The sequence below is a fragment of the Haemaphysalis longicornis genome, unplaced genomic scaffold (genome assembly GCF_048455015.1).
Source record: "Haemaphysalis longicornis isolate Haplotype H1 unplaced genomic scaffold, Haemaphysalis longicornis Haplotype H1 scaffold_5, whole genome shotgun sequence".
Lineage (NCBI taxonomy): Eukaryota > Metazoa > Arthropoda > Arachnida > Ixodida > Ixodidae > Haemaphysalis > Haemaphysalis longicornis.
The window spans coordinates 173240774-173264924 of record NW_027526385.1 but is presented as its reverse complement, the minus strand read 5'-3'; the positions used below and the strand labels follow the sequence as shown (position 1 = coordinate 173264924).

General features: G+C 46.3%; 1 protein-coding gene across 1 annotated transcript; it reads left to right on the top strand.

Moving 5' to 3' along the window:
- The first annotated feature begins 1089 nt into the window (after positions 1-1089).
- LOC144140003 (uncharacterized) lies at positions 1090-12982 on the top strand. Its single transcript, XM_077672218.1, has 5 exons — positions 1090-1133; positions 3641-3788; positions 6747-6938; positions 8600-8725; positions 12602-12982. Exons 1-5 carry the CDS (start codon positions 1090-1092, stop codon positions 12803-12805), a joined length of 714 nt encoding a protein of 237 aa, XP_077528344.1. The 3' UTR covers positions 12806-12982.
- Positions 12983-24151: the final 11169 nt, after the last annotated feature.

Here is a 24151-nt window from a genome sequence, read left to right as displayed (position 1 = left end):
CGACAGATGAATGATATCTTGAAACACAGTCATCCGGTGTACAATCAGACATCACAGGTAAGGCCCTAAATATTCGCCCTAATAACACATTCTCCGGCCAGAACAGATTTACAAGGTGCGGGCCCGGGTGCAATGGTAGAAATAAACAATAATTACTTGGCATGTTCAGATTTCACAAATTTTTCTTCTTTATCATGCGAAACCAATGGAACTGTCTTCCTTTTATAAGCGGCTGATTTCCTTTGAGAAGTCAGCATTTCCAGTAACGTGTCAACCCAAGACTGTCGCATGCTATTATTTTCATGTCACCTACAAGAAACGGACCGCCAAACAGCTTGCTTGACTGCAATTGTCATAGAAAGACAATAGTTGTCTTCCGCTACTGCAACGTACCTTTCTCTGCTCTCCGCTCCCAGTGCCGACGCTCTTTCCGTGTGGTTTATCTCTTCGTGAATGAATTGAATAAATGTTTGTTTAGAGTAAATAAATTCGCACTGAGCACGCGGCACTGGTTGGGACAGCGGGGATCTTTTTTAATTTCTTGTTTCTGCTCTGTCGGGAACATTATCTACGGGAGCTATATTTTTCTTTTTTTCTCGCACGAGTTTGAGCCTTTGTGGCACTTTTTGCAGGTTGTTTTTAAAGACAATAATTTATAGACTACTTAAGCAAGAATACCTTGTTCGGTCTCCTGACCTTTGCAAAAGATCAGGATTTTAGAAGGACAAGTTTAAATAGCCAAACGTTCAAAACCACTACATCTCGAAGGAAACGTGAACATTGCTGAGCAAACGAAAAAATCTGGCATCAGGCATATCTTGTACTAGGCATTATTCTTTTAAATAAAAATTGATGTGTGCTCGTACAGTATACTTACGATGCGGATGAAATACAATAATCGGGCCCCAAAGTACAAAATGAGCACGCGCCCGAGTTTACATCTTTTGGTGTAGTAATAATTACCCAACAGGAGCGAAAGGTTCCAATAGATGGCTCACCCACACTGACCGCGAAAAAGTTGAAGTGACTTGAGGTCACTTCAGTTTCACTCCAAGGTGTACATGGTGGGAAGAGAGTGACGAGAGGAGCATGAGAGGTGGGCGGGAGAAAAAGCAGAAGCATTTTCGTAGCAGGTACGGCAATATACCCTTCCCTTTCGACTACGGTTTCCGTGAAGTGAGCAGACACGCCGCCATTTTTTATTTTGCTGTCATGAAGTACTACTCAGATTTACACCAGCGATTTCACCAGTATCGAACGGATTTGCTTGTGCACAGTTGTTTTCGGACGTATTTTTAACTTTTTGCAGTAAGGCTGAATTACAGGGCGCGCGGACAGACAGACACACACACACACGCAGCGAGTGTTTTTATTTGGTGGGGTAAAATCCAACTCAGACCTACACACGCATTTTTAGCAGTATCGAACGGGTTTGCTTGTGTACACCTGTGTTTGGGCGTATTTTTAACTTTTTACTGGAAGGATAAATTAGAAGACAGGCAGGCAGGGAGGTATACACAGACAGACAGACAGACAGACAGACAGACAGACAGAAAGACAGACAGACAGACAGACAGACAGACAGACAGACAGACAGACAGACAGACAGACAGACAGACAGACAGACAGACAGACAGACAGAAAGACATACTTTAATGTTAAGTGGCCCAAAAAGTCTGCGGTCTAACTGTTGCCATCTGGGCTGGGTTTGGTTCAACTAAAACACCTCGTAAAGTGCCTGGTGAGAACGTGCCCCCGTACAGCAGCTTCCTTATCAGCCCGGGACGATACCTGGGAGGGCTAGCTTTTACAGTGAAGGGTGTATGGCTATGATCCCTTTATTTTCCTATTCCCTCAAAGCATAACACAGTGCTCCGTTGTTAAAAAAAGAACGTGCCAATAACGAGCCATGACTCTCGGTTCGTGGTCGCTGTAGGGAACTTCGGAGATTCTTACGATGTTTCAAGCGTCCTAGCATACACCGTAACGCACACCTATACACCTAGCCTAGAACTGTTGCATACACCAGGATGTTTATTTGCTTCGCCGGAGGATCTCGGCAGGGGAGCCAGTGCTCGTCACATGCTCTGGCAGCTAGAGGAAAGCACTTTTTTGTTCTAGCATCAACACCATCCCCGCGTAGAGAAACCATGTTTGTTGGCTTGTGTGAAGGTGTGTCTGTGAAACAATTCAAGAGCATGCAATCCGCCGAATACTATGCGTGTAGCCTACGGGAGACGCAAGTTGCGTTGAAGAGGAAGGGGACAGGTGTGGTTCGGTCTTGGAGGCACCCCTCGCCGTGCAGGCCCAAATACCGTCGCCGTCGATGCCGTCGGCGTGTACGACGCCGTGTGCGACGCTGCTGGAGGAAGCCTGAGCGCCCGACGAGTGAGCGATGTTCCGGTGGCAGAGAGCGCGGGAAGCAAGGCCTTGTTTTCGTGCAGGCCTAAGCACTTCCCTCCCGCCGATAACCGTCAGCTGCCATCACAATGCTGGCAAGAAAGAGAACCCCTTTGAACAAATACATCAACCTGCTCCGCTAACCCGACACAACTCTGTCGCGAACTGGAATCGTCCCGTCACTGGAATCGTCGACAGGAAGCGTATGCTTCGTGCGTTTGAACTTTTTCTGTCATATTCCTCTCCAGAATTTGTGGACGCGTCTAGTGCCTGTGTGCGCTTACGTTGTCTATCCTTTTTTTGTACATCTCTCATGTTCACAAACTTGGTGCTTGCATGTTTGCGACAACGCTGTCTTTGCTTGTGACTCTCTACACAATAAAACCCAAGCAATCATTACTCATATATGCTACTTAACTCACACCGATCACTTCCTTCTTAGGGACGGAGATAGGCTAGTGAGGCAAGTTTTTAGTACAAATTTGTTTCTCATGTGCAAAACACCCTCAAAGCACAGCTATTTCATGCCGAATGCTTACCAGACATGTGTTTGAAGTCTTTTATTAACAAAATGTCCCCAAAACATTTACGTGGCAGCTGGGCACTGAGACAAATAATTTATTGCGGTGAGATTTATTTATTTCATGACTGTTTTGTTCCCTGTGAAGTATCAATGGTTGCGCAATTATAGTCTTCGGTCAACACGTGACAGGAAAAAACGAATGCACTATTTTTGTAGTCCAGCATAAACTAGTCGTGCCAGGATTCAGTGCGTTATGTCAAGCCCTGGCCACGATGTTTTTAGAAAGACTGGAAAAAAAATGTGTGAACATTCAACTATCCTTGAATATGGTGCGGAATTTCATAGAGCTTCCCGGGTGATCCAGCTTCACGCAGCAGAACAGCTACATTGTTTGTCGTCTTAAAGTACACTTGCTAACAGATAACCTTTTCAAAACATGATAAACAAACGTGGCCGATGAAAATGCGTCTCTGGTTAATAATTATGATGGATTACACCGCAAGATGTACACTTGAACCTTTCGTTTGTTATAGATTTTTTACAGGCAAGTGCATGCATTCTGTGTGTAATTTTTTTTGCTTTGATTATCTTCAGGCAAACCACCAAACATAATGGGTAGTTGTGCAAAATATGCCGTATTCATGTATTATTTTTGCCTGACCGCTCCCTGATTTCTCCTGTGTACATACTCGTCTGAAACGTATTTTTCTCGTGCAGGGACATCTTCATACCTTCGTTGTTCATCTCTGTCGCCCACATCTCGTACGATGACAGGGCCCGTAACGACTGCCGCATCCTTCCACCAACGTGGCTGTCGATCCCGCCAAATGTGCAGCCAGCAGAAGTCACATATGGACACACACTGGTGAGGAAGAAGATGCCACAGTTTTGCTGGTGATCGGACTCAAGCATTTTTTTTAAGCTTTTAAGAAATTTATTCTAGGAGCAGGACAAATTGTTGTAGACATTACTGCCTCGCCCAGATGTAACAAACGATAAGAAGCGAGCATTGGAGTCACAGCGTCATAACTTGCGGATTGTAGTGCGGCGTTCAGCGATGCAGTGGCTCAAGCCTAAGATCATAGTCTATGAATTATCACAAAAGAGCTGTGACTGTACATGACCTAGTACACAATATTGATAATCCCATTCATATTGACTTAAGGGCAACGGAAGACAAAAGACCATGTAAAAAAGAGGACCGACGTGGCACTGGGGTTTTCATAGCGCAAAAACCATTATAAAGTTGAATCAATGGGTTGATTTTTTTGCAAGCAAAATTAATCAGATTATTTTATTCAAGCCCGTAGTGCAACAATAAATTACACTGAAAGTTGCACAGCCGCAAACATAAATATTTCCAAGAAACACAAACAGATACGGAGTCTCTTTATTTGCAGCAAACTTTAGGTCCCCATGAAAAGGGAGATTGTTTCATTTTGCTTAAGTTAACAGACATGCCAATCTTGTGGCTACGGATCACATTATTTACAACACGAAATTCCGCAATTATAGGGTTAAGTACAGGTTTTCAAATATTGTAATGGCGCATATTATTGTTGATAGGAATATAGCGGTCTTGCGTTCTATAGCGTACTCTGCCAAATATTGTGCATAGTTCGTGCACTTCTAAACAAGTACGAACATCTTGCGGCAAAGTATGGAGTCAATTGTTACTGGCACATCTAATTACCACTCCAAGGCAATGCCTTGAAATTTAGCGGAGTATTGCTGCTGATTTCATTTTAAAAAACCAAGCTCATTGATTGATTAACATTTGAATCATAATTAGCTTGGACACGCACGCACGCACACAAGAACACGCACAAGCACACGCACACGCGCACGCACGCACGCACAAACACACACACACACACACACACACGCACGCGCACGCACACAGCAGTGAAGGAAATGAACACCAGAAGATGGACACTTTCCAGCTGGCTATGTCCTAGCATAGGATAGCAGTTGGTGGACGCTCTTCACAGAAGGTTATGTGCCATGCAGTGCTATCCTATATTAGGACATAGCCCCTGGAGGACATCATGTTTCTAATGGAAAAGGACCCACGGAAGTATGCACCCGACAAAGGTCTCTTGACAATGAATGAAGAGCTGAAGATGGCGAGAAAAGCGTTCGACGATGTCAAGCACGCGTCGGTTCAGCTTGTGTGTGGTTAAACACGATGCAGTTAAAATTGAAGAAATGCCGGCGTGCCGCTCTAAACTTACTATCTCAGCCCACCCGGTGTTAAAAGACGGTGTCCTTCCGGATCCAAAAACGCTTCCACGATGGCGGAATATCTCAAGCCGACGGCAATGAAGCAACCGCGCAGTGTTGTCAGACTTTGCCCTTACTGCTGGCGCTTTCTCCGCAATTTCACCGCCATCATTGCGCGCCTGCTTGCTTATGTGTGTTCAGCAAGTGGTCTCGCCCGCTTGCAGACGTCTACACATCCAGCAGCGCCAAACCAGGGTTAATAATAAATAATATCGGGGTGACGCGGCGAAGCCGTGTAAAATATTGGAAAAACGCCTGTTTAAACGGTCTAGGATCCGTCGTATGAAGCGGACCACGTGCATTTGAGCGTCATGTAATCGGGGCTTTTAATGCATTGCTTCTGTGGAGAGTATGCTGGGACCGTCGTGATCCGTCGTAAGAAACGGGTCGTCGTAAATCCGGGAGGCATATCGGGGGTTCCACTGAATATATATATATATATATATATGTATAATCTTCTAGGTTCACATATATATGCACAAAGTTCACGTCCTATCGTGTCGCACAATTCTTGTTCAAGATTCGTATGTTCCCAGCACTTGTACAAGGTGGAATCGGCTTCCCTGCTCCGTCGCTGAAATCGGCACTAGGATTGTTTTTCGTTCAGCCATAACCTACGTGTTTCAATAGATACTGTTATTTGTAATAATTATTTTTCTTTATTCACTGCTTTTGTCTGTATGATTGTTTATATCCCACTCCCCTCTGTAACTATCTCGGACCCTGAGGGCAATACAAATAAATAAAAATATCAATATCTTCACACACGAAATTATGTGATACAGCAATTTACTAAAGCTTGATTCCAGGTTCTTCAACATCTCAGGCCGTATGCACTTACAATTTCTAAAAATTCAAAAGACAAATATGGAAAGACAATGTTTCAGCTTTAGGGTTAAATAAAAGGAGCAGGCTTCGACGGCCGCTTGTTTGGTGAGGGCGAAAAGCGAAAATGCCCGCGTGTTCGAGATTGTGGCGCACGTTAAAGGTTCGCAGTTGGTCAAAATTAATCCGCCCTCCACTGCAGCGCGCCTCATCGCCTGCGCAGAGTGGGGGCGTTAAATCTCGTTATCAACCGAAGTTCAATGAAATAACAAGAGCTCCCGAAAAACGTTAAAGCCTCACTTTTTTTCCATCCAGAATTCGACATTCAAAGCTTGTTCACCTTGCCCGGCTAACAATAAATTGTTAGCAGTAAATTTATAAAATATTCGTGAAGCCCGAGTGTTGATGCAAGATGAATCGGAACCGCAATCGGTTTCTTCGACTTTGCACACTGTTTGTAAGGGGTAAACATCGGAAAATAAGTGCAGTATCTTGCTTCAGGAAGTGCGGATTTTTGTACCCAACCACTGTCAGAAGTGCCAGAGTGCCACTGTTCTGTACGTCCTTACTTCTGTTGCAAATGTGTCAGTTAAAATTTGAACTTATTCCTTGCTCTTTGCAATTTTTCAAATTTGCTTTTGTGGCACAGTATCGTTCCCGTATTACTGTTCGGCGTTAATGAAATTGGGTGTTAACACATATCTCCTGCATGCAGAACCAGAGCTGCGACGTGCTTTTGGAGGTGGCCAGGGCTGGCATCCAAGTTCCCGTGGCTATCTCGTTCTCCATGAGCGGCCGCCTCTATAAACCTAATTTTAGCAACCCTGACTCTCCGAACACGGAAGAATACGACTTGTTTAGGCCGTGTGAAGATTTCGAGGGAGATCACTACATAAGCCCCAGCGAGGTGAGTGGACTAATGAATCTCAGACTGATAACGACGATAAGAAAGCTACTAATTCTTGACAAAGAACAGATACATAGTTGAATAAACTAGTGATTGCTGACCAAAGGTTTAGTTAAATCAGGTAAAAAGACGTTTCGGCATCCCTAGGAAGCCTTCTCCACTGAGCAGAAAAGCCCTCAATGTGAAAGAACAGATGTTTTCATCTTTATGCCTGAAGTCGTTATGTGTTTATGGTAGCGTTTCAAGATGTTACACTGCTCTAACAAGGCCCGGCACTAGCAGGACGATTGATGTGTGTTACGTGCGGTGCTGATAGAAGACGTCATAGAGGGTCGTCGTGGTTTCTCGCATAGTTCCATTTACTGTTTTTACAAAAAAATGCGTTTATTATACCGTCCCTCAATGTTACGCCTATCATCTTCCGTTCCATTGCTCGCTGAGTCATCCTAATTTAAGTTGAACCTTCCTAATGAGCGTTTAAGTTTCTGCCCCGTAGATGAGCACCGGTAAGATGCAGCTGTCATACACTTTCTTCTTCAGGGACGATGGTAGGCTACCCTTAATTCGAGAGAGCGGAGTGGGTCAGGAAACAAACGCCTGTTAACGACATATTAATAGACATTAAGAAGAAGAAAGAATGGACGTAGGCAGGGCATGTAATGCGAAGGCAAGATAACCGTTGGTCATTAAGGGCAACAGAGTGGATCCCTAGAAAAAGCAAGCGTGGCAGGGGGGGGGTAGATGGGCAGATGAGATCAAGAAGTTGCGGGGATAGGGAGGTCGCAGTTAGCACAGGACTGGGATAATTAAATATTAAAGGAGCACTGACACCAATTTTCGGCGTTAATATTATTGCACAGTTCGCTTCCTTCACAGAACAGAATACCCTTGGTGCAATATGAGCGGCCAGCGACGCGAAGAGCAGAGTTTAATTGGATCTCATTAATCGCGCCGACGGAGCAGCGCGCGGAGCGGCACTCAGCAAATGGACATCAGCGTGACATCATCCAGGGAGAGCCAAAAGAAGTGACGCGGCAGCGCTGGTCAAAAAGGCGTGACGTCACTTCATGCGCGCGACCCTACGAGCGGCGAGCGGGCGCAAAACCCTCTGAAGCGGGCGCTGGTTACGTCAGCACAAAGCGGTGAGGTCAGGCCGGGATTCTGTCATATGCGCCGTTCGGGATCAAAGCGTGGGAATTTGAAACAAATGATTTTCAGGCCGTCCAATGTAATTAACTATCGCGTGCTGAAGTATTTGAAGTGCTGTTTCCGGTTCGTCAGGCCATTAAGCACCGATAAAAGCAATAAAAGTGTAACAAAATTTTCGTATAAGTGCTCCTTTAATGGGAGAGGCCTTTGCCCTGCAGTGGGTGTAGATAGGCTTGTGATGATGAGGATGATGATGACCATCGCGCCATATTATTATGTCACATCCCGCCGGAATATAGCTTTGCTTCAGTGCTTAGCGCGGCACGGTACTTTAGTATTTCCCTCCATCACGACGCATATTCAGCTGCTCAACATTACATGCGAACACGAAGCAGGAGAGAGTGCGTTTGTCTTGTCTGTGGATCAATCTTAGGCCACTTGGTTGCAATGCTCGCAGCACTGATGCATACCCCACCTATTTTTGTAACAGTTGAATATTATCCCTTTTACAGTTATGCTCAAGCCCCGAGATGACGCTCATATTGCCAAGTCGCAAGAAACCGGACGTCGTGTCTACGTTCGAAACTGGTACGCAGCGAACGCTAACCTTCGATGACGAAGACACCCTGCGTTATAAGGTGAGCGTATAACACACGAGAATGGCATGTCGTTGCAATTATGGCATGGTGATGGTGCTGGTTAGCTATAAGCCCTAGTTTTTCGTTACGTCAACGGCGCAGCTGTTCCCTTTATCTCCCCGCTACTGTACTGTCTGCGGGCGATTTCCGCCCCGAGGTCACTTACATGCCCATGCAGACAACGCAGATTCATAAAATTCAATATATGGAAATAAAAACGACAACATCGTGATATTCCAAACACTATTTGTTTTTCAATTCGAATTATTCTTCCTCAAAAGCGTCTTAAAGACAAAATAGTCCCGAGTTTTACATGAGAGAAGATCCCGTTGGCCCCCTACTGCTGTTCATCACAGAAATGAAGAACGTTTCGAAGAAAAAAACCATAAACATTATCAAACTGTTCCCACTCTTCGGTAAAACGACATCACCAGGGGCGCAATACAGGTAACTCCACATTAACATGCCAGTGATGCGATCAAACATCACTCCCGGGTCCATAACAGTCGCGCAGTCAGTAAACGGGGCGATGGCTTTTTGTCGGGGTCGCAACAGCAAAAACTATGTTTTCACGCATGTCATTCATAGCTAAGAGGGGCCAGTGAATTGCCACTGCAGCACCTTTTTTTCTTGTTTTCTTTTAAAACACCCAGATAGCATTTGGTAAAGTGCGGCACAAATTATGGTTGTTTCAACTCTATCAGCTGAACCTTGATTCCAAACATTTGTCTTTGCTTCAGTTTTTTTCTCACCACACGTTCTCAGTTTGCGCCCGCTGATAATTTTAACTCTGAGCTAATACGTGTCCACTATGGTGTGCCATAAGGCTTAGTGCTGGGTTCTTTTTTTCCTAATTTACATTCCTAATTCCTAATTCCTAATTTACCACCATGCTTTTGTTACAATATTCATTTATTCACCGACAACGGTGTTGTGTAGCCGCAAATAACTGGTGAACATGACATAACCACCTTGCAATCAGATCCTAACTCTATTTCTCCCTGGCGCAAGACTTTCTTTGCTCATGAAACTGAACGCTAACAATTCTCAGCAGCATTAACGTGCCGCCAGAACAGCTCACCATTTACCTACACGTACCCCATTGATAACTCCCGTTTAATAACGCCTTATCTTGTAATTACACTCGTGTTAGCAGTTCAGCCGCTCTCACATTGACCTGTCACACCGGGTATATATTTGCCGCACGTTAGGATACCTCCTACACAAGTTTTTAATTAGCCCCTTTATTACTCCATTTACTAATATGGAATACATGGTTTCATTCCACGCTGGAGTATGCCGCAGCAGTGTGGGTTCATAATTACCATTCTCTAACACAATAAAAAAAATGGAATAAAATACCGCTGTTCAGTTCATTACTTTAATCGCACTGCTGGCGGACCTTCTATAAAATGCAGCAGCCAAGTGCCACCAATCGCTTTTCGCCGAAAAATGTTCCGTCTCTGTCTTCTTCATTAAAATATTTTATCCCCCACAACTACGTCATCAGCTTATTCTTCCTCTGCATTTTATATCGTTTCACTTGTACCATGCTAATGAAGTTGGAATACAATTTTCAAGAACATATGCGTTTTTGCAGTCCTTAAAAGTAGTATCATAGTTCACGTAAAAAAGTGTGCTTGGGCTGGCCATGTAGTGAGACAAACGGGCAACCGATGTACTATTAGGATAAGATAGTGGATACCAAGGCATGGGTCTAGAACAAGGGGAAGTCTATTAATACGATGGAGGGATGATATAGGGAAATTTTGTCGCCAACACTGAACTCGAGCAGCACAGGAAAGGATTGGTTGGAAGTCGGTGGGAGACGCCTTCGCCCTGGAGTGAAAAACATAGGCTCTTAATGATGATTGATGATATACCAAAGACTTCATTCAAATGAAACATCCTTCCTACATCCACCACTGCCATTCTTGATCATGATTCATTTAGGAACACAATAGCTAAAATTGTATAATTATAGGACATTTTTTTTCTTTCCTGTCCCTCTATTATGCATTAGCTAATATGGTATAATTAGATCCTACTTGTCGTTCGACTTGCTTCAATATACATAACCTTTGACTGAATGTTTATAAGCGATTTTTGGAACCTTTTCACTTACTCTTGTTATCATTACTTTACTCTATTTGGCCATTTCCCTCTCGAACGTCTTATTACGCAGAAGGTATTGTAAATAAATAAATAAATAGCATTTCCAAAATTATGATCCTGCGGGAGAAATTTTAGGAGCACTATCCAAGAAATGTCCTCTGCTTGAAATGCTTTCAATGTGTTAAATATTGGCCAAGTTTTGGTTGATGTGCCGGGTGTAGACCTAGTGATTACGCTGTTGTCGCGTGTCCCGAAGTACTGCAAATGCTAGAAGCTTATCTCGGACGGGTCATCCCAGGGACACCTGACCAGGCCTTCGGGCTCCTATATAAGCGTTATCATTGGCTACTCGGCGCTTCGACAATATTTTTTTTATCCGCCGACTTACAGACTCCACCTACTACTGCTTCACCATGGTTGCATTGCCTCTCGCGTCCGCCGCGCCAGAGACAGCGCAATATAATTAAAATCGGGTCACCAAACATTTCATGAATATTTATTTATTTAGTGTGTCGTGATTTATTACAGGCACAGCGAAAGCATTGAGTAAGTGACGAAGAAACTTCAATGAATAACAGGGCATCGTCAAATCCAAACAATTCTGAGAGCCCAGTACAGAATGATTGCTGAACTTAAAGTGAGAAATTATTTGTTTGAAGTATTTAAGGTACGAAAATTTATTTATGATAGCCGGTGCCGAGCACAACACGCTCGCTGAAGGAAATTTTCGAAGACTTCCACCTTCTACAAGCGACCCGCATTCGTGTCGCGCTGTTGCAACGAACAGGCCACTCTAAGGACGGTTGTGGTTGAGAAGGCTTAGTATTTTCGCACTAATCGGGCCCAAGAGCCACCTACTGGTGCTGTTGGGTCGCGCTGCACCGCCTTGTAGACAAGGCACAAATTTGGAACTGCCGTCATCCTACTGGGAAGCGTGTGACGACGGCCGGTCTGGACGCACTCGCTCTGTGTATCGAAGGTCCAGACAGGCCTTTGTGCAACGGGATCAGTGACGTCAATGTTTTGTCCTCTCATGACGGCCGCTTCCCTGATCGTTTCAGTGAAGCCGAAGCTGACACGAGTACACGAGGCTGTATTTTTATACTTCAGGTGCGGTTGACTATTTAATGTACATTTTATGATTACTAGGCTGGTGGGAGCTCACGCAATTGAAAAGCCATAACAAGAAAATTTTGTTCTGCGCTCCTTTACGTGACAAACAGTGCCCAGCGCTTTTTTTCTAAACGTCTTCGAAACGAAGTTTTTTATGGTCAGGGCTAGTGAATTTTGGCGCGTGCGAGTATACCTTGAGGCAGAGCCAACCGTTTTTCAAATGCTCATCAGAAAAGGCCTGCCGCTCTTGCATGCAGCAAACTGCTGCAACTAGAGAGGCAGTGTTGTACCAAACATCGGGACCCCGTGCGCAGTCACCCGACTGAGAATCCATCGGGCTTTTTTTATTGGTGGTGTTATTCCCTTTTCATACCAGCGCGCCAGTAGGGGAAATTGGGATGACTCAAACGGGGGTTTGTGTGCGTGGAAGTACAAATCCAAGACAAGCATATCCGGCAAAAAGAAACCTTGGCATTGGCCTTGCTTTTTGTGAGCTCCCAACGAGTGACAGAGTTTGGATGGCCATAAATTGGGCTCGAGGGTGATCCGGCTGGTTTTGAAACCTGCCGTTGAACGTTACGAACCCAGGACGCATTGCCTGAAAAACTGCACTCGTGCAATGATGCGGTTTCTGTGTCGCTGTCGCAGGTGTGCGAGACAAGACACGCCTGTCAAGGAGTTCCCTTTGGCCTGGCCACCTACGACTTTGAGTACGACGAGAAGACGATCAAGTGCGGTTCTCCTGGCAGCGTTTCTTTCGCGCGCGTTAGGCTTTTGCGCTCCCTGATGCGGTACCTAGAGTCTGCGAACGCGGCCAATGCTTTCAACAAATCGAAATGCTTGGCGCTATGAACCGGTGGGGACCGTACTTGACGAATACCAGTAGAGAAGTGGTTGCTGCCAAACAAAGAAAGTGTAGAAACCTCTCTCCTTGATTCATTCATCCGTCGACAAGAACAAATATAGCCATCCGTGAAAGCGAATTGTTGATACTTGGCAAACCTTTTTTTCCAGAGGCTCATCTTGACACAGGCACATCTTGGTATATTTGACGTAGAGGCCCTGGGAGCCGGGACTACGGTACCATTTGTAATATGAGCTTTTATTTATATAAACGGCTCTTATGAGCCGCGTAAGGCCTCCGGCACTCCTTTTCTTTTTCGCACACACAATAAAGCTGAACATTTTGAGTGGTCTGTTTCATAGACTACATTGTACGTACCTTTTATTCACGGCCTACATAAAATAATGATATGCATCGCATGACCCGTTGCGTTCGGAGAGACGGACAGGTCTCACGGGGGGCTCCTTTAAGAACGCTTCGGTGCACAACGCAAACACAGATGCAGGCTCAGGAAGGGCCAGAGAAGAAAGTAATTTTAAGGTCAACGTTGACCACACAATGAAACATTTATGTGTTTGAAGGAAACAAAATGTCATTACAAAACAAAAATCTAGACAGGATTAAAAAATATCAAGTGAACATCAGCTTCTCTTTTTTCCCAGTTGGCGGCAAGGCTATGCCCTGAGAATTCATATCAGAACATCCTCTATACGTGAATGAGGAGTGCAAAGCGCACATGAAAATTTTGCAGTCAAGTAAGAAAGAAAAATTGGAATAATAAAAGCACCACCCATCCGCAAGATATCGAATAGCCTTGATTTGTAAAGCTATCAAGGCACGTTTAAGTTATCATTCACCGTATTTAACTATACGTTTTCGGTTTGATCAAAATAAGCCCACGTACCCAGCTTCAGAAGAGCCCGCTGTGTGGTACATATACTGTTGGTATAGTAGTTGTGGTAGTGATAGTAGTAGTTGTAGTACTACTAGTAGCATTTTTCTGTTTCAGGTGAAATGGCATCTATTTCCGTGAGCTGTCTCCTTGGATATAGTATAGCATGGGCATTCCGTTACGGCACCTGCTGATAATTTGCATTTGGCGGTCGATTGTTTTTGTGTACAGAAAAGGATATAATGGTTTATAAATGTGACTGTGGAAATGTAATAATTTAAGCGGAGAAGAGAGCAGATGCTGTGCTAGTGAGTCGCGTGGCCCATTAAACGGAACCCTCTGTACTTTGAGGGTGTCAGATTAAACTCAAAAATCATGTTTGAAATATCCCACCACATTGAGATAGGGTTTAGGACGTTTGTTTGCCAATAGTGGTACTTCTGTGGGTCGGCCTCCCACCGTCGGTTGGTGGTGTGGTCGGTAAGATTTACGCTGTTCCTGTTAAGGTGGACATCGCCACATTTTTCTCCGTGAGTCGTAAAACTCTTCCACGTCTGCCTACCAAATTTTAAGCCAATTGCTTCAGGCGCTGAATGTCACCTCTTCACATCCGTTCGACACTCTACCGCCGCGCTCGGCCATGTCTACTACCACCGGTGTCGGAAATCCTTTCATCAATTGGTATTGTTACCAGATTTCTGATGACTCCAGGAGCCCTGCTAAGACGGCGCATATAGCACCAGTGCCACCGAAGATCAATAATGGTAGTTGCGCATGGACGACTGCAGTTGGTCGGCACAGGAAGCCGCCACACCACGCAGAACAAGCTTGCTCTCCTTTGTCAAAAGAAAACTTTGTGGTGCTGCTTCCTCCTCAAAACAACCCCAGCCTCTCCGCTATCTTGCGACGTGGTCTGGCAGCGGTCTTAGCAAAAGCAGCAAAACATCCTTCATTGAACGCGCTTACATCGACTCATGTTGACCTTCGCCGCACCTTCGCCACAGTCGTGTCATTTAATGAGACTCTTGCGACAAACCTGTGCGGTAAGTCTTCGATGACTTTTCATGACCGCACAATTGAGTGCGACACTTAGCTGCTTATGTCAGACGGCTGCTCGTGCGCAGTAATCCGGGTGGACCCGGCTGGTACACACGATGATCTCCAAATTCATACCCTTGTGAAACGGCGAGCATTCTCCTCATTAAACGCTTGGGTAAGACCAACTACGCTCTGGTCCTAATTGACACCAGCTATCCACCAGATTCAGTAAGAAAATATTTCGAATTATGTACTGTGAAACCGTGTGTGCCCCGAACGTTGGTTTGTTACCGATGCCCCAAGGGTGGGCACCTCCAGAAAGAAGTTTCAAGGTTGCTGTCTGCGCAGCCTGCCGAAGAGGCCATAAATAAGGCTTTCTTACACGCGACGCCATACTGCAACTTGTGTCATACTGAAGGACACACGGTGCGTGATCCCGTACGATCAACAGAGCCCAAAATGTCACAGCAAGTGTGGGAGCGCATGCAGCACAAAGTACATGATCATGCAAGATATTCAAAAATGAACATGCCACCACCCGTCATCGTTAGCCAGGCTGCTTTTCCATCGCTAGAGAAACAGATAAAGTCGAGAGGATCGGTGCTGGAACGAATACAGCCTGCCTGTGAGGGTGAGTTTACCTTCGAACCCCCTGATAAAATGACTAAGCAGTCAGCAGCATCTAGATCGACCACAGCTTGAAAGAAGCAGGTTTCTCTGGCCAGCAGGTCGCTACGCCCGCCCAGGGAACCACACCTGCCAAACAGCATGAACATATTGCAGCAAAAGATCACTTCCCAGCTACGCCATCTGGAGTACCTTCACGAGCAACTTTACCAAGCTCTTGTTGAGCACAATATGGAGAGCGAAAACCAAACGAGCAAGCCCTTACGGGAGCGCATACTCTCTCGAACAGAGATCCCACACTGTGAATCACCCTCCGGATTTTCGTGCACTGACCTTCCCACTATAGTGAGATCTATAGTAAGGGAACTCATCCCGTATCTGATCCCAAAAGAAGCTTCTGCTATTGAAATGGTGCAAATTTCGATGTCACATAAGTGGGAACACCCATGTCCACCAGCGATAAACTTCTGCTGTTGCAGTGGAACTTTTCTGGCCTCTGTGGGCCGGCAGCCGAACAAAATAAGCGCATCAAAAGCACGGATACCAAGCCATTGGCGATTTTGCTCCAAGAAACGCCGGGGACCGGCCCCAGTTTGTACGGCTTTAGAGCGTATGCTGCAACCAGCAAAATAGGGTTATCCCGTTAAGATCCTTCACAAAATGTTGTAGCATGCCAGAAATTACGTTCTGAAGACAGTAGCGCACTGCTAGATCCCTACTGCCGCCTATTGTACTGACGCCCAAGTGTTGGTGGCTGCTCGGCTGCACGTTGGACACCGCAACCTCATGGTTGCACACCCACATAGGTGCGCCCACGCCCTCCTCAACGGGATTACACAAGGGTGAAATTCTCCTGGATGCGCCGCCTTCGAGCGTTTTAGCCTCATGACGCAGCGGTACCACATTTCGCGAGGTCGATAATTACAGCTGCGGGAAGAGGCTGAAGAGCCGGAGCTGCAGCTTGTAAACGACCTTAGTCAGCCAACTACCCCATCTGGATCACTACCCAATCTAGATCCAGTTTTTGTTAGAGACAGGAAGTGTGGGGAGCGCGTGCTACACTAACTGGAACGGTCTCAGGAACATGTTTACCCAGCCGAAAACCACACGACAGGTCAGGACACGACTGACCGACCGACCGACTGACTGAGTGCCTCATTGGTCCACCGAGGTGAAATAGCATCCCCCATACTATCAAGCAGACACGCGAGGAACTCAGGGCTGACTGTGGGGTACGCTGGATTTACGGACATCCAGGACACCCATGAAATGAGATGGCTCATGCAGTTGCAAACGAGGCTTCAATACACCACTCCCAGTTTGCGATGCCTGTGAGACCATATACGCTCTCTACTGATACAGATGTGGAGCACTGCTGTCGACGTAATCAACGCATGCAGGAAGTAAGTACCATTCCCTAATGTGACGGCCCCACACCCCATGGTCTACCCCGAGGGGCTCAGGTGTTCCTTAACTGGGCGCGATCGGGATACGCTGATGCAGACGACGTGGTTGCTCGATGGCGGAATTGCCGACACAAACCGACACCCCACGATGGCAACCTCCCCAACGGTAGCTCCACAGCTGCAATTCCGCGAGCAGTGCGATGCTTCGCCTACAAAACAGACGTGACCCCAGCAATCCATTACTCGTTTGGGACTGCGGTGCACTATACCGGCCTCTCGCGAAATACTGTCCGCCTTCGTCCCCTCCTATAAGGCCTGTATCAGGCCACGTGATCGCAACAAGAAACGTTGGCGGTGTTGTGGCACTTTGTGAAGCAGCTATGGGGCGGACGTTATTAACCCACTCCTTCAACCCAGCGGCCTCGAACTATCCTCAATAAAATATTTGTCTTTCTGTTTGCGGAACATACTAAGAGCCGTAGATAAACTGCGTAGATCCAATGATCTTGAAAATTTGGCAAATGCCGCTCTGTCGTGTCGAGGTAGCGTAGGTTGCGTGCGGTTTGCTGGAGAGTTACCTTCGTTGCGTTGACGAAGCGCCGAAGCCTCTTACCTTTTTAACTCATTGCGAGCAGAGAAAAGCATTGGTACAGGAAGCAGTGCACTGACGGGTTCACGATTTCTCGAACGGGCAGAGAGACGTTCTCCGCAGCGGCCCAAGACGCCCTCAAAGAGAAACCAGTCACGTGATTCAAACACTGGGACAGCTTGCCATTGGGGGAAAGCGGCAAGAGTTGGAGGGAAGGGATTAGTTGGCCATTCTGGGCTGATGTGTTTGACATTGAGAATTGCTACACCAGATGTCAACGCAAGCAAGGACACTTTCGAAGCCGAGTCACACGCACACAGGCAAAAGGACTCTCCCACAGTTGGAGACGCGATGACTGAGACAACGCGGACAGCTGCCGCGGCTAGCCCGGGCATGCCAAGAGGGTTCTAGTCGCACCCAATTTTCGATGTTGCATGAGCGCCACAACCTGTACCGTCAACGCGTCGCGACGTGCGCTGTCGAGGACTGCACTTCCCGTCAACATACACCGCAGTCGTCTTGCAACAACTCTCAGTTAAAACGTACAGTAATCAGCGCTTTCTTTCATGCTTGTATGCTACTGGTTCTGTCTCGTTCTATACGGGTGTGGAGGACGTGTGTGGGCAATATTTAGTCTAGAGGAAGCCATTTCTGTAAATATGTTTTTTTCTAATGCATTATCTGTTAATGTGTGGCTATGTGATGAGGTGTTTGCTACTTTTTGCTATTATGTTTTTTTGCCAAGGGCCATTGATAACACTAATTTCAATAGCTTCATTCCGCTCAACGGGACTTTGGGTACATCTTTGCTACTGCGGATTGCGGCCGCTCCGGAGTGCGGGAGCAGCGGGGTCCTGGCCGCCAATTTCATTAACCATTATGCTGTTGTGTTCAGGAACGAGATGTGAATTACCCGGTGTGCGAATACTATTCGCGCTATCTGGATAGCGGTCGCTCCAACACCAACTTCACCTTTTGAGGGGCTACCGTGGCAGTCGGGTGTTGTCTTGCGACTTTGTCTTGCTCCTCGAGAGCAGACGTGCGACAAACGCTGTACTCTGTACTTTCATTGCACAGCTAAAGCATTTCGCTCACTGTATTTTGCGGACTGAACTTTTGAGCATTAGGAGCTTTATTTTTACAGTAAAACTGCATTGCATGAAGCTGTGACCAAACTTGCAGCAGTAAATAATGTCGCGACGACAATGAATCGCACTCCCTCGCTCCAGAGAATAAAACGCTCAGTTCAGATCATAGTCGAATGTACGCATCTTACCACAAGTATGCTCAAATTTGCCCGTGCAACGACTCTATTACTACGTCCAGTTGCATTTACTTGTCATATTAGGTCGTAAAGGGATGTTATACAGTAAATAATACCGTCTGCTGTAAATAATGAGTGAGTGTGGTTAAAAAACCAGCTGTAGCTCTTGAAACTCTACAAAAACAAGATATAAACTTCTCCGCCACGATAACTCTTTCATGAGGCTGAGATTTCTTTCCTTTTCACAACATGTCAATTCACACTGAACCTGCAAACGTTACCGATTCCCATCTGCAGTGCATACATTGCCGTCTAACGAGGACGTAAGATTAGAGAAAACGGCTGTAACGCTAGTTGTATGGGAGCTATCACGAAACGAACTCTTCAACTGGATCTGGCATTACTCGATGCTTACTCTGAGTTTTATTCAGTTGCCAGAATTACAGCAAGGCAAACTTTATGAGAATTGACTTAAAATTTTTCGTAATGCAGTAATATGCATCCGTCGTTATTCGATCAATATAGAATGTCGGGAAGTCACCAGTACAGCTTCGCTCGTCTTCCTTCTTCACAGTAGTGCAAGGGCTGTTTTTTCAGTGAGCCACAATTAGGCGCCCGCTCCTGTGCTTTCGCGAAGCTGTCGTAACTCGTTTTAAGTGAACGAACAAAGGGGACACCGAAGAGAGATGAGATAGAATGATCAGGAAACCGCAGAAGGAAAATGTGGCGACAGTTTGGAGGGGGGACGGTATGTCGAGACGGCGCGACACCTTCTCTCCGACGGTGTCGCGCTACGATATAACGCAATCAAAGAGGTCACCGAAGACTGAGCGAGCAGGGAATCGGAGGATGAAGGTGTGGCAAATGGCGCGAGACCTTGTCTCCCGCGGCGACACGCTACGACACAACGCCAGAGTATATCGCACGCCCTCACGCGTTCGCTGATACGGCGATTTTTTCTTCAGGCGCATCAGGTACGCCATGGCTGAGAAGGTTGCAGGTTGTTCTGCACACAAGTTTAGCATCAGGTAGTATCGTAATCGTCAGCTATTTTAAACACGAAAGTGTTTTATTTGGAGATTCACGAAGATTTCACTTACGTCACATCTGTCAGTGAAGTGACACCATTACAACGAAGCAAGCGGCCTGTAAAGGGTGCACCCCTGCACACAGGGTCGTCTTGCGGGGAAGCAACCTTTAGTACTAAAAAGTACGTTATACTTAATTAAGGCTGTTCGCCTTCAGGTTTTGTATTTTAACACGAAGTGTCTTATGCCGGGATTGACCAAAATTTCACTGATGTCATATCCATCACGAAAATGACGCCTGCACATCTTTGCCCAAGCGGCCCTCCAGCAGGACGTCGCTCACTAAGCACACCCACCAGACATCCGCCGACCGGCAAATCATGCTCAACTGTAGATTTCGCTGCAAATTTCACGTTGGTGTGTTACTGATTCCTATGACAGAAGAATCAACCACGGTTTTTTTGCTTATGTCTTGTTTCCACATTACAATTGCGGATCACTAGAACTACACTAAACTGTTTGTTTACTTTTGTGCAGTAACCATTTTCCTCTGCTTTTTACAGAATCTCAAACATTTTATTAGACCTGCTACTATACCCATTTCGGTCCAAACATTGGGTGGGTACCAGATTTCCCGGTGCAAGAGAAACTATAAAATAACGAGTAAAAATAGGTTATTCGTAATGGAAATATGTTTATTTGAACTCTAAAGTAAAACCTCCGCGACAAAACACGGAATCTATCCCACGTGACGTTTTCCTTCTCTTCCTCTGTAGTTCTGCCCTTTAGGAAGCAATGAATACTTCAGAAATAAAATCATGATATGGATAGTGTCCAAGCCTGAGCACCGAAGCCTACCTTTGACTTCTGCCCATTCCTTTTGCCTATATTTACCACAAACCGTGTGTGAACTGAAGAATTGGCCTTGGTCAAGTTGCTCGGCAGCTTTGCGGAAGTTGCAGGCACTCCGCTTTTGCAAGGAAATCCTGTGGACGTACAGCAATTTTTCTAATTATACAATCTTTATGATCTGGCGGCAAGAATTTGGCGAAACTTGCCGTGGTGACTCAGTGGATAAGGCGTTGTGCTGCTGAGCATAAGGACGCGGATTCGATCCTCGGCCACAGCGGCAGCTTTTCTGATGGAGGCGATAAGTGACAACGCCGATATTTTACGAGATCTCAGCGCACGTTAAAGATCCCCAGGGGGTCAACATTATTCGGGTGCACTTTAATACACCCCGCCTCATCACTTGGCTACCGTCGGTGCGTTAAACCTCATAATCTATAACTCAAATCAACAAATTCCCCGGTAAGTAGCAAGTCATTGCGCACAGTGTGGTATGAATGGAGGATCAACTGTGCCAGCTCTTTCGAAATGTAAGCACAAATATGAAGGGTAGATTTATTTTGAGCGTATTTTGGCAAAAGTGTGTCCCTTGAGCACAAAAAACGTTGAATATAAAAAATATAACGCACCAGAAACAGCGCCCGTGGTGACGCCGCTTTATCGTACGGAGGTGCGGGGGGCGGAGCCCATACCCACCAGTATGAAATGTAGACAAAGACCTACAATACCCACAGGACGGTCCCTGTGTATCTTCCATGTCTTCGCCCACCTTTCCCGCTGGTATGTATTGTTGAGCCGAGAAATAAGTTCACCAAACATCAGCAGTGGCTTAGCTCGGCTATGCCAGGATATACGTAGCGATTGCTAAGGTTCAGCTGGTTCTTCTTAGCTTTCCTGGTTGTCTAGGATTAGCTGGGTTATCATGCTTACTGCTGCTTCAATGGCACACACAGGGTGTACGCATAATGTGTCACGTATATTTATCAAGCGGCTCCGGCGCAGTGACACCAATCGCCCCAGAACTAGCAGGTTCCACAGGCGCACGCCGGTGTTGCTGCGATGCACGAGTAATCGGATCCTCACCAGTCGATTCCTCGCATAATCATCAAGCGGACCGGGTCGCCATGTGCGGAACAGAGTCGGTGAAGACGCGGGGCGCGTGGGGTGTGTGAGAGACATCACGCAGCGAGCAACGTTCTGTGCGCTGTGTGACGTCACTGCTCCTCGCGCTTATGCAGTACGGCTCTCCAGTAGCAACGAGAAACTGTTCAACCTCGGCCAATGTAGCTCAGGCTAGAATAACACATTGTTCTACGTGGGAGCCTTCGACGACGGTGGCGAACGGTACGGCGGCCGACGGCGCACCATGCAGCAGCCCTTCCAACGGCAGGACGGGGGAGCACTCCTTCCGGGCCAAGGAAACGCGCAGGGTTCTCCACACCTTGCCATTCTGGCCACCCGAAGGAGGTCTAGGCTCTAGAACTACAGCTCTGTGAAAAAACATCGCTCTAAATGCCTGTTCTTTTATTGGCTATCTCAAAAATTTAGCTGCCGTGCATTTTTATAGAAAAGAACGCTGGTAATGCCACTTATATACTGATGTTTTGCATCAAATATGCCTAATGTTTGCGTTTTGCTCCACAGTGTTGGCAAATCACTGTTTCCAGGTTTAGTGAATTGGAATTAGTTTTGCTTATAAAAGCCATTCTTTCAAACAATTCGTTTTAACCTCTTGCCGGGTGGCGGTTCAAAGCACAGCCAAACCGACAGACACACTTTCACGTTTAGGTAGCCAAGAAAGACCATTGGCTTGGACACAAAAGCCGCAGGGTTTGTGTGACTTTTTTAGTTACCCTCACCCCAGTGCTCCAGTGAGCCCTGCATTTGTCTCTCACGTTTTCGTCCCACATGGCCCATTTTTGTCTGGTGTGCATGGGCAAGTTATCATGTACAAAGCCGGCCATGCTACGGACATTTCACGCTGGGCATTGGATTTTTGCTTAACACAGCATCTAATGCATGCGCAAGCGTTGGGCAGCATACCTTCGTGCGAGTGCTACTCATGCGCTTGATAATACACTAATGCGGAATTACTATATTGGACATAGTAAGCTTTCCATTTAAATTTAGAGTGGCTTTCCGCATGGTGAATACGCAAGCACATGTGGTTCAAGTAGCTGCACAGACGTTATTTATAGCCACTCTGGTAAGCTGTGTGCTCTTAAATTCTTAAATTCGACAGTTTTGCAATCTTTCATCAAGAAGACCGGAAAATATTAAACAATACGAACATGCACGGCTATCTTTGCCAATTTTGTTTTAAAACAACGCTGCGCATTTATTAGAAATCTCAGAAATAGTGCTCGCGAAATATCACTTTCAAGACAACCACCCTTTACCAACCGCTAAGGTGAACACGGGTGTAGACAATAGTCACTCATATGAAAGAGTGCGACTTTCCTCTATTGTCGAACTGAATGCCCCTCAAACAGCGCACTTCCGGTGAGAGCGGGTTATGAAATGGGGGCCTGATTGGTTGCGCAGAGAAAGCTACAAAATAGAGATGTATTGAATCAGATATCTACCTTACATTGCGTCTCCGGGCAAGTCAAAGCGATATTTTTTTGTACTGCATTTCAGTGAATAAGTGAATGCAGCACGCTCCCGTAGAAGTTGCGCGCGCAGCTGCCTTCAGCCCCCAATGGGATACACACGACAAAAAAAAAATGGAGTACGAATTTACGAATAATTTAGGTACGTTTTCGGAAATCCATTTATGCAACACAATGAGCCAAAGCCGACAACTCAAACAAGGCTTATATTCATTCCGGGGTCATGATAAAGCTGATACAGCAGGTCCGGCTAAGCTATGAATCTTCTCACTAAAGACGTGTACTTTCCTCAAGCATCTCCTTGTCCGTAACTAGAAAGCAGAACAGACACCTTACTTAATTGCTCGGCGGGCTGCCAGTCTATCAAGCGATAGAGGATACAAGGGGCATGTTATTGTATGAAGACGAGTTACTCTATCCTCTCTTAGAGACCCACGCACAGGGAGAGTAGAAGTACCATAGCAATCACTTCCCTTCTGAACACGCCACGGAGCCCGGGTGCCCGCTCTGCTGTGACGTTTTTGATGACGCTGGCTTAAGAAGCAATCCTGCACCAATCAGGTTTCCTTAGTGGGTTCTTTGACCCATGACAGCCGCACAACGGCGGCGCTGATTGCGAGCGGTTTCCAAATCACGCCGGCAGTGCCCATGCCCCGCCGAAACCAATGCCATTCGAATATCGAAGGAAAACTTCATTCGAAGGAAAACAGCAGATAAATGCTAGCCCGGAAACCAGGCAGAATGGCGCAAGAATTTTCCTCATGTGTGCGCCGTTTCAGGTGCACGTGGCGGAACATGCGTAGAACGAGCGCAAGCAAAGAGGGAGAGAGAGAGAGAGAGAGGCAGATATCACTTCATTTAACCAAGGCCTAGCGCAGTTTTGTGGCGGAAGGCCGTACACCTTCGGCGACTGTGGCTACCTGACCCGAGAGCGACTTCTGGATATCCAGGTTTGAACAACCAGGGAGCTCTGAGTGTGGGGAAGGCGCAGCGTGGAGTGCGCCACGCTGCCGTTCGCAATGCTTGGCGTCAAAAGATGAGTTAGACGC

Bases quoted from the DNA above. Each gene is read 5' to 3' on its own strand.
- LOC144140003 (XM_077672218.1), top strand. From the start codon at position 1,090: ATGAGAGGTGGGCGGGAGAAAAAGCAGAAGCATTTTCGTAGCAG. The intron at 3,789-6,746 runs GTGAGGAAGAAG...TCCTGCATGCAG, and splicing joins TCACATATGGACACACACTG to AACCAGAGCTGCGACGTGCT. The intron at 6,939-8,599 runs GTGAGTGGACTA...TCCCTTTTACAG, and splicing joins ACTACATAAGCCCCAGCGAG to TTATGCTCAAGCCCCGAGAT.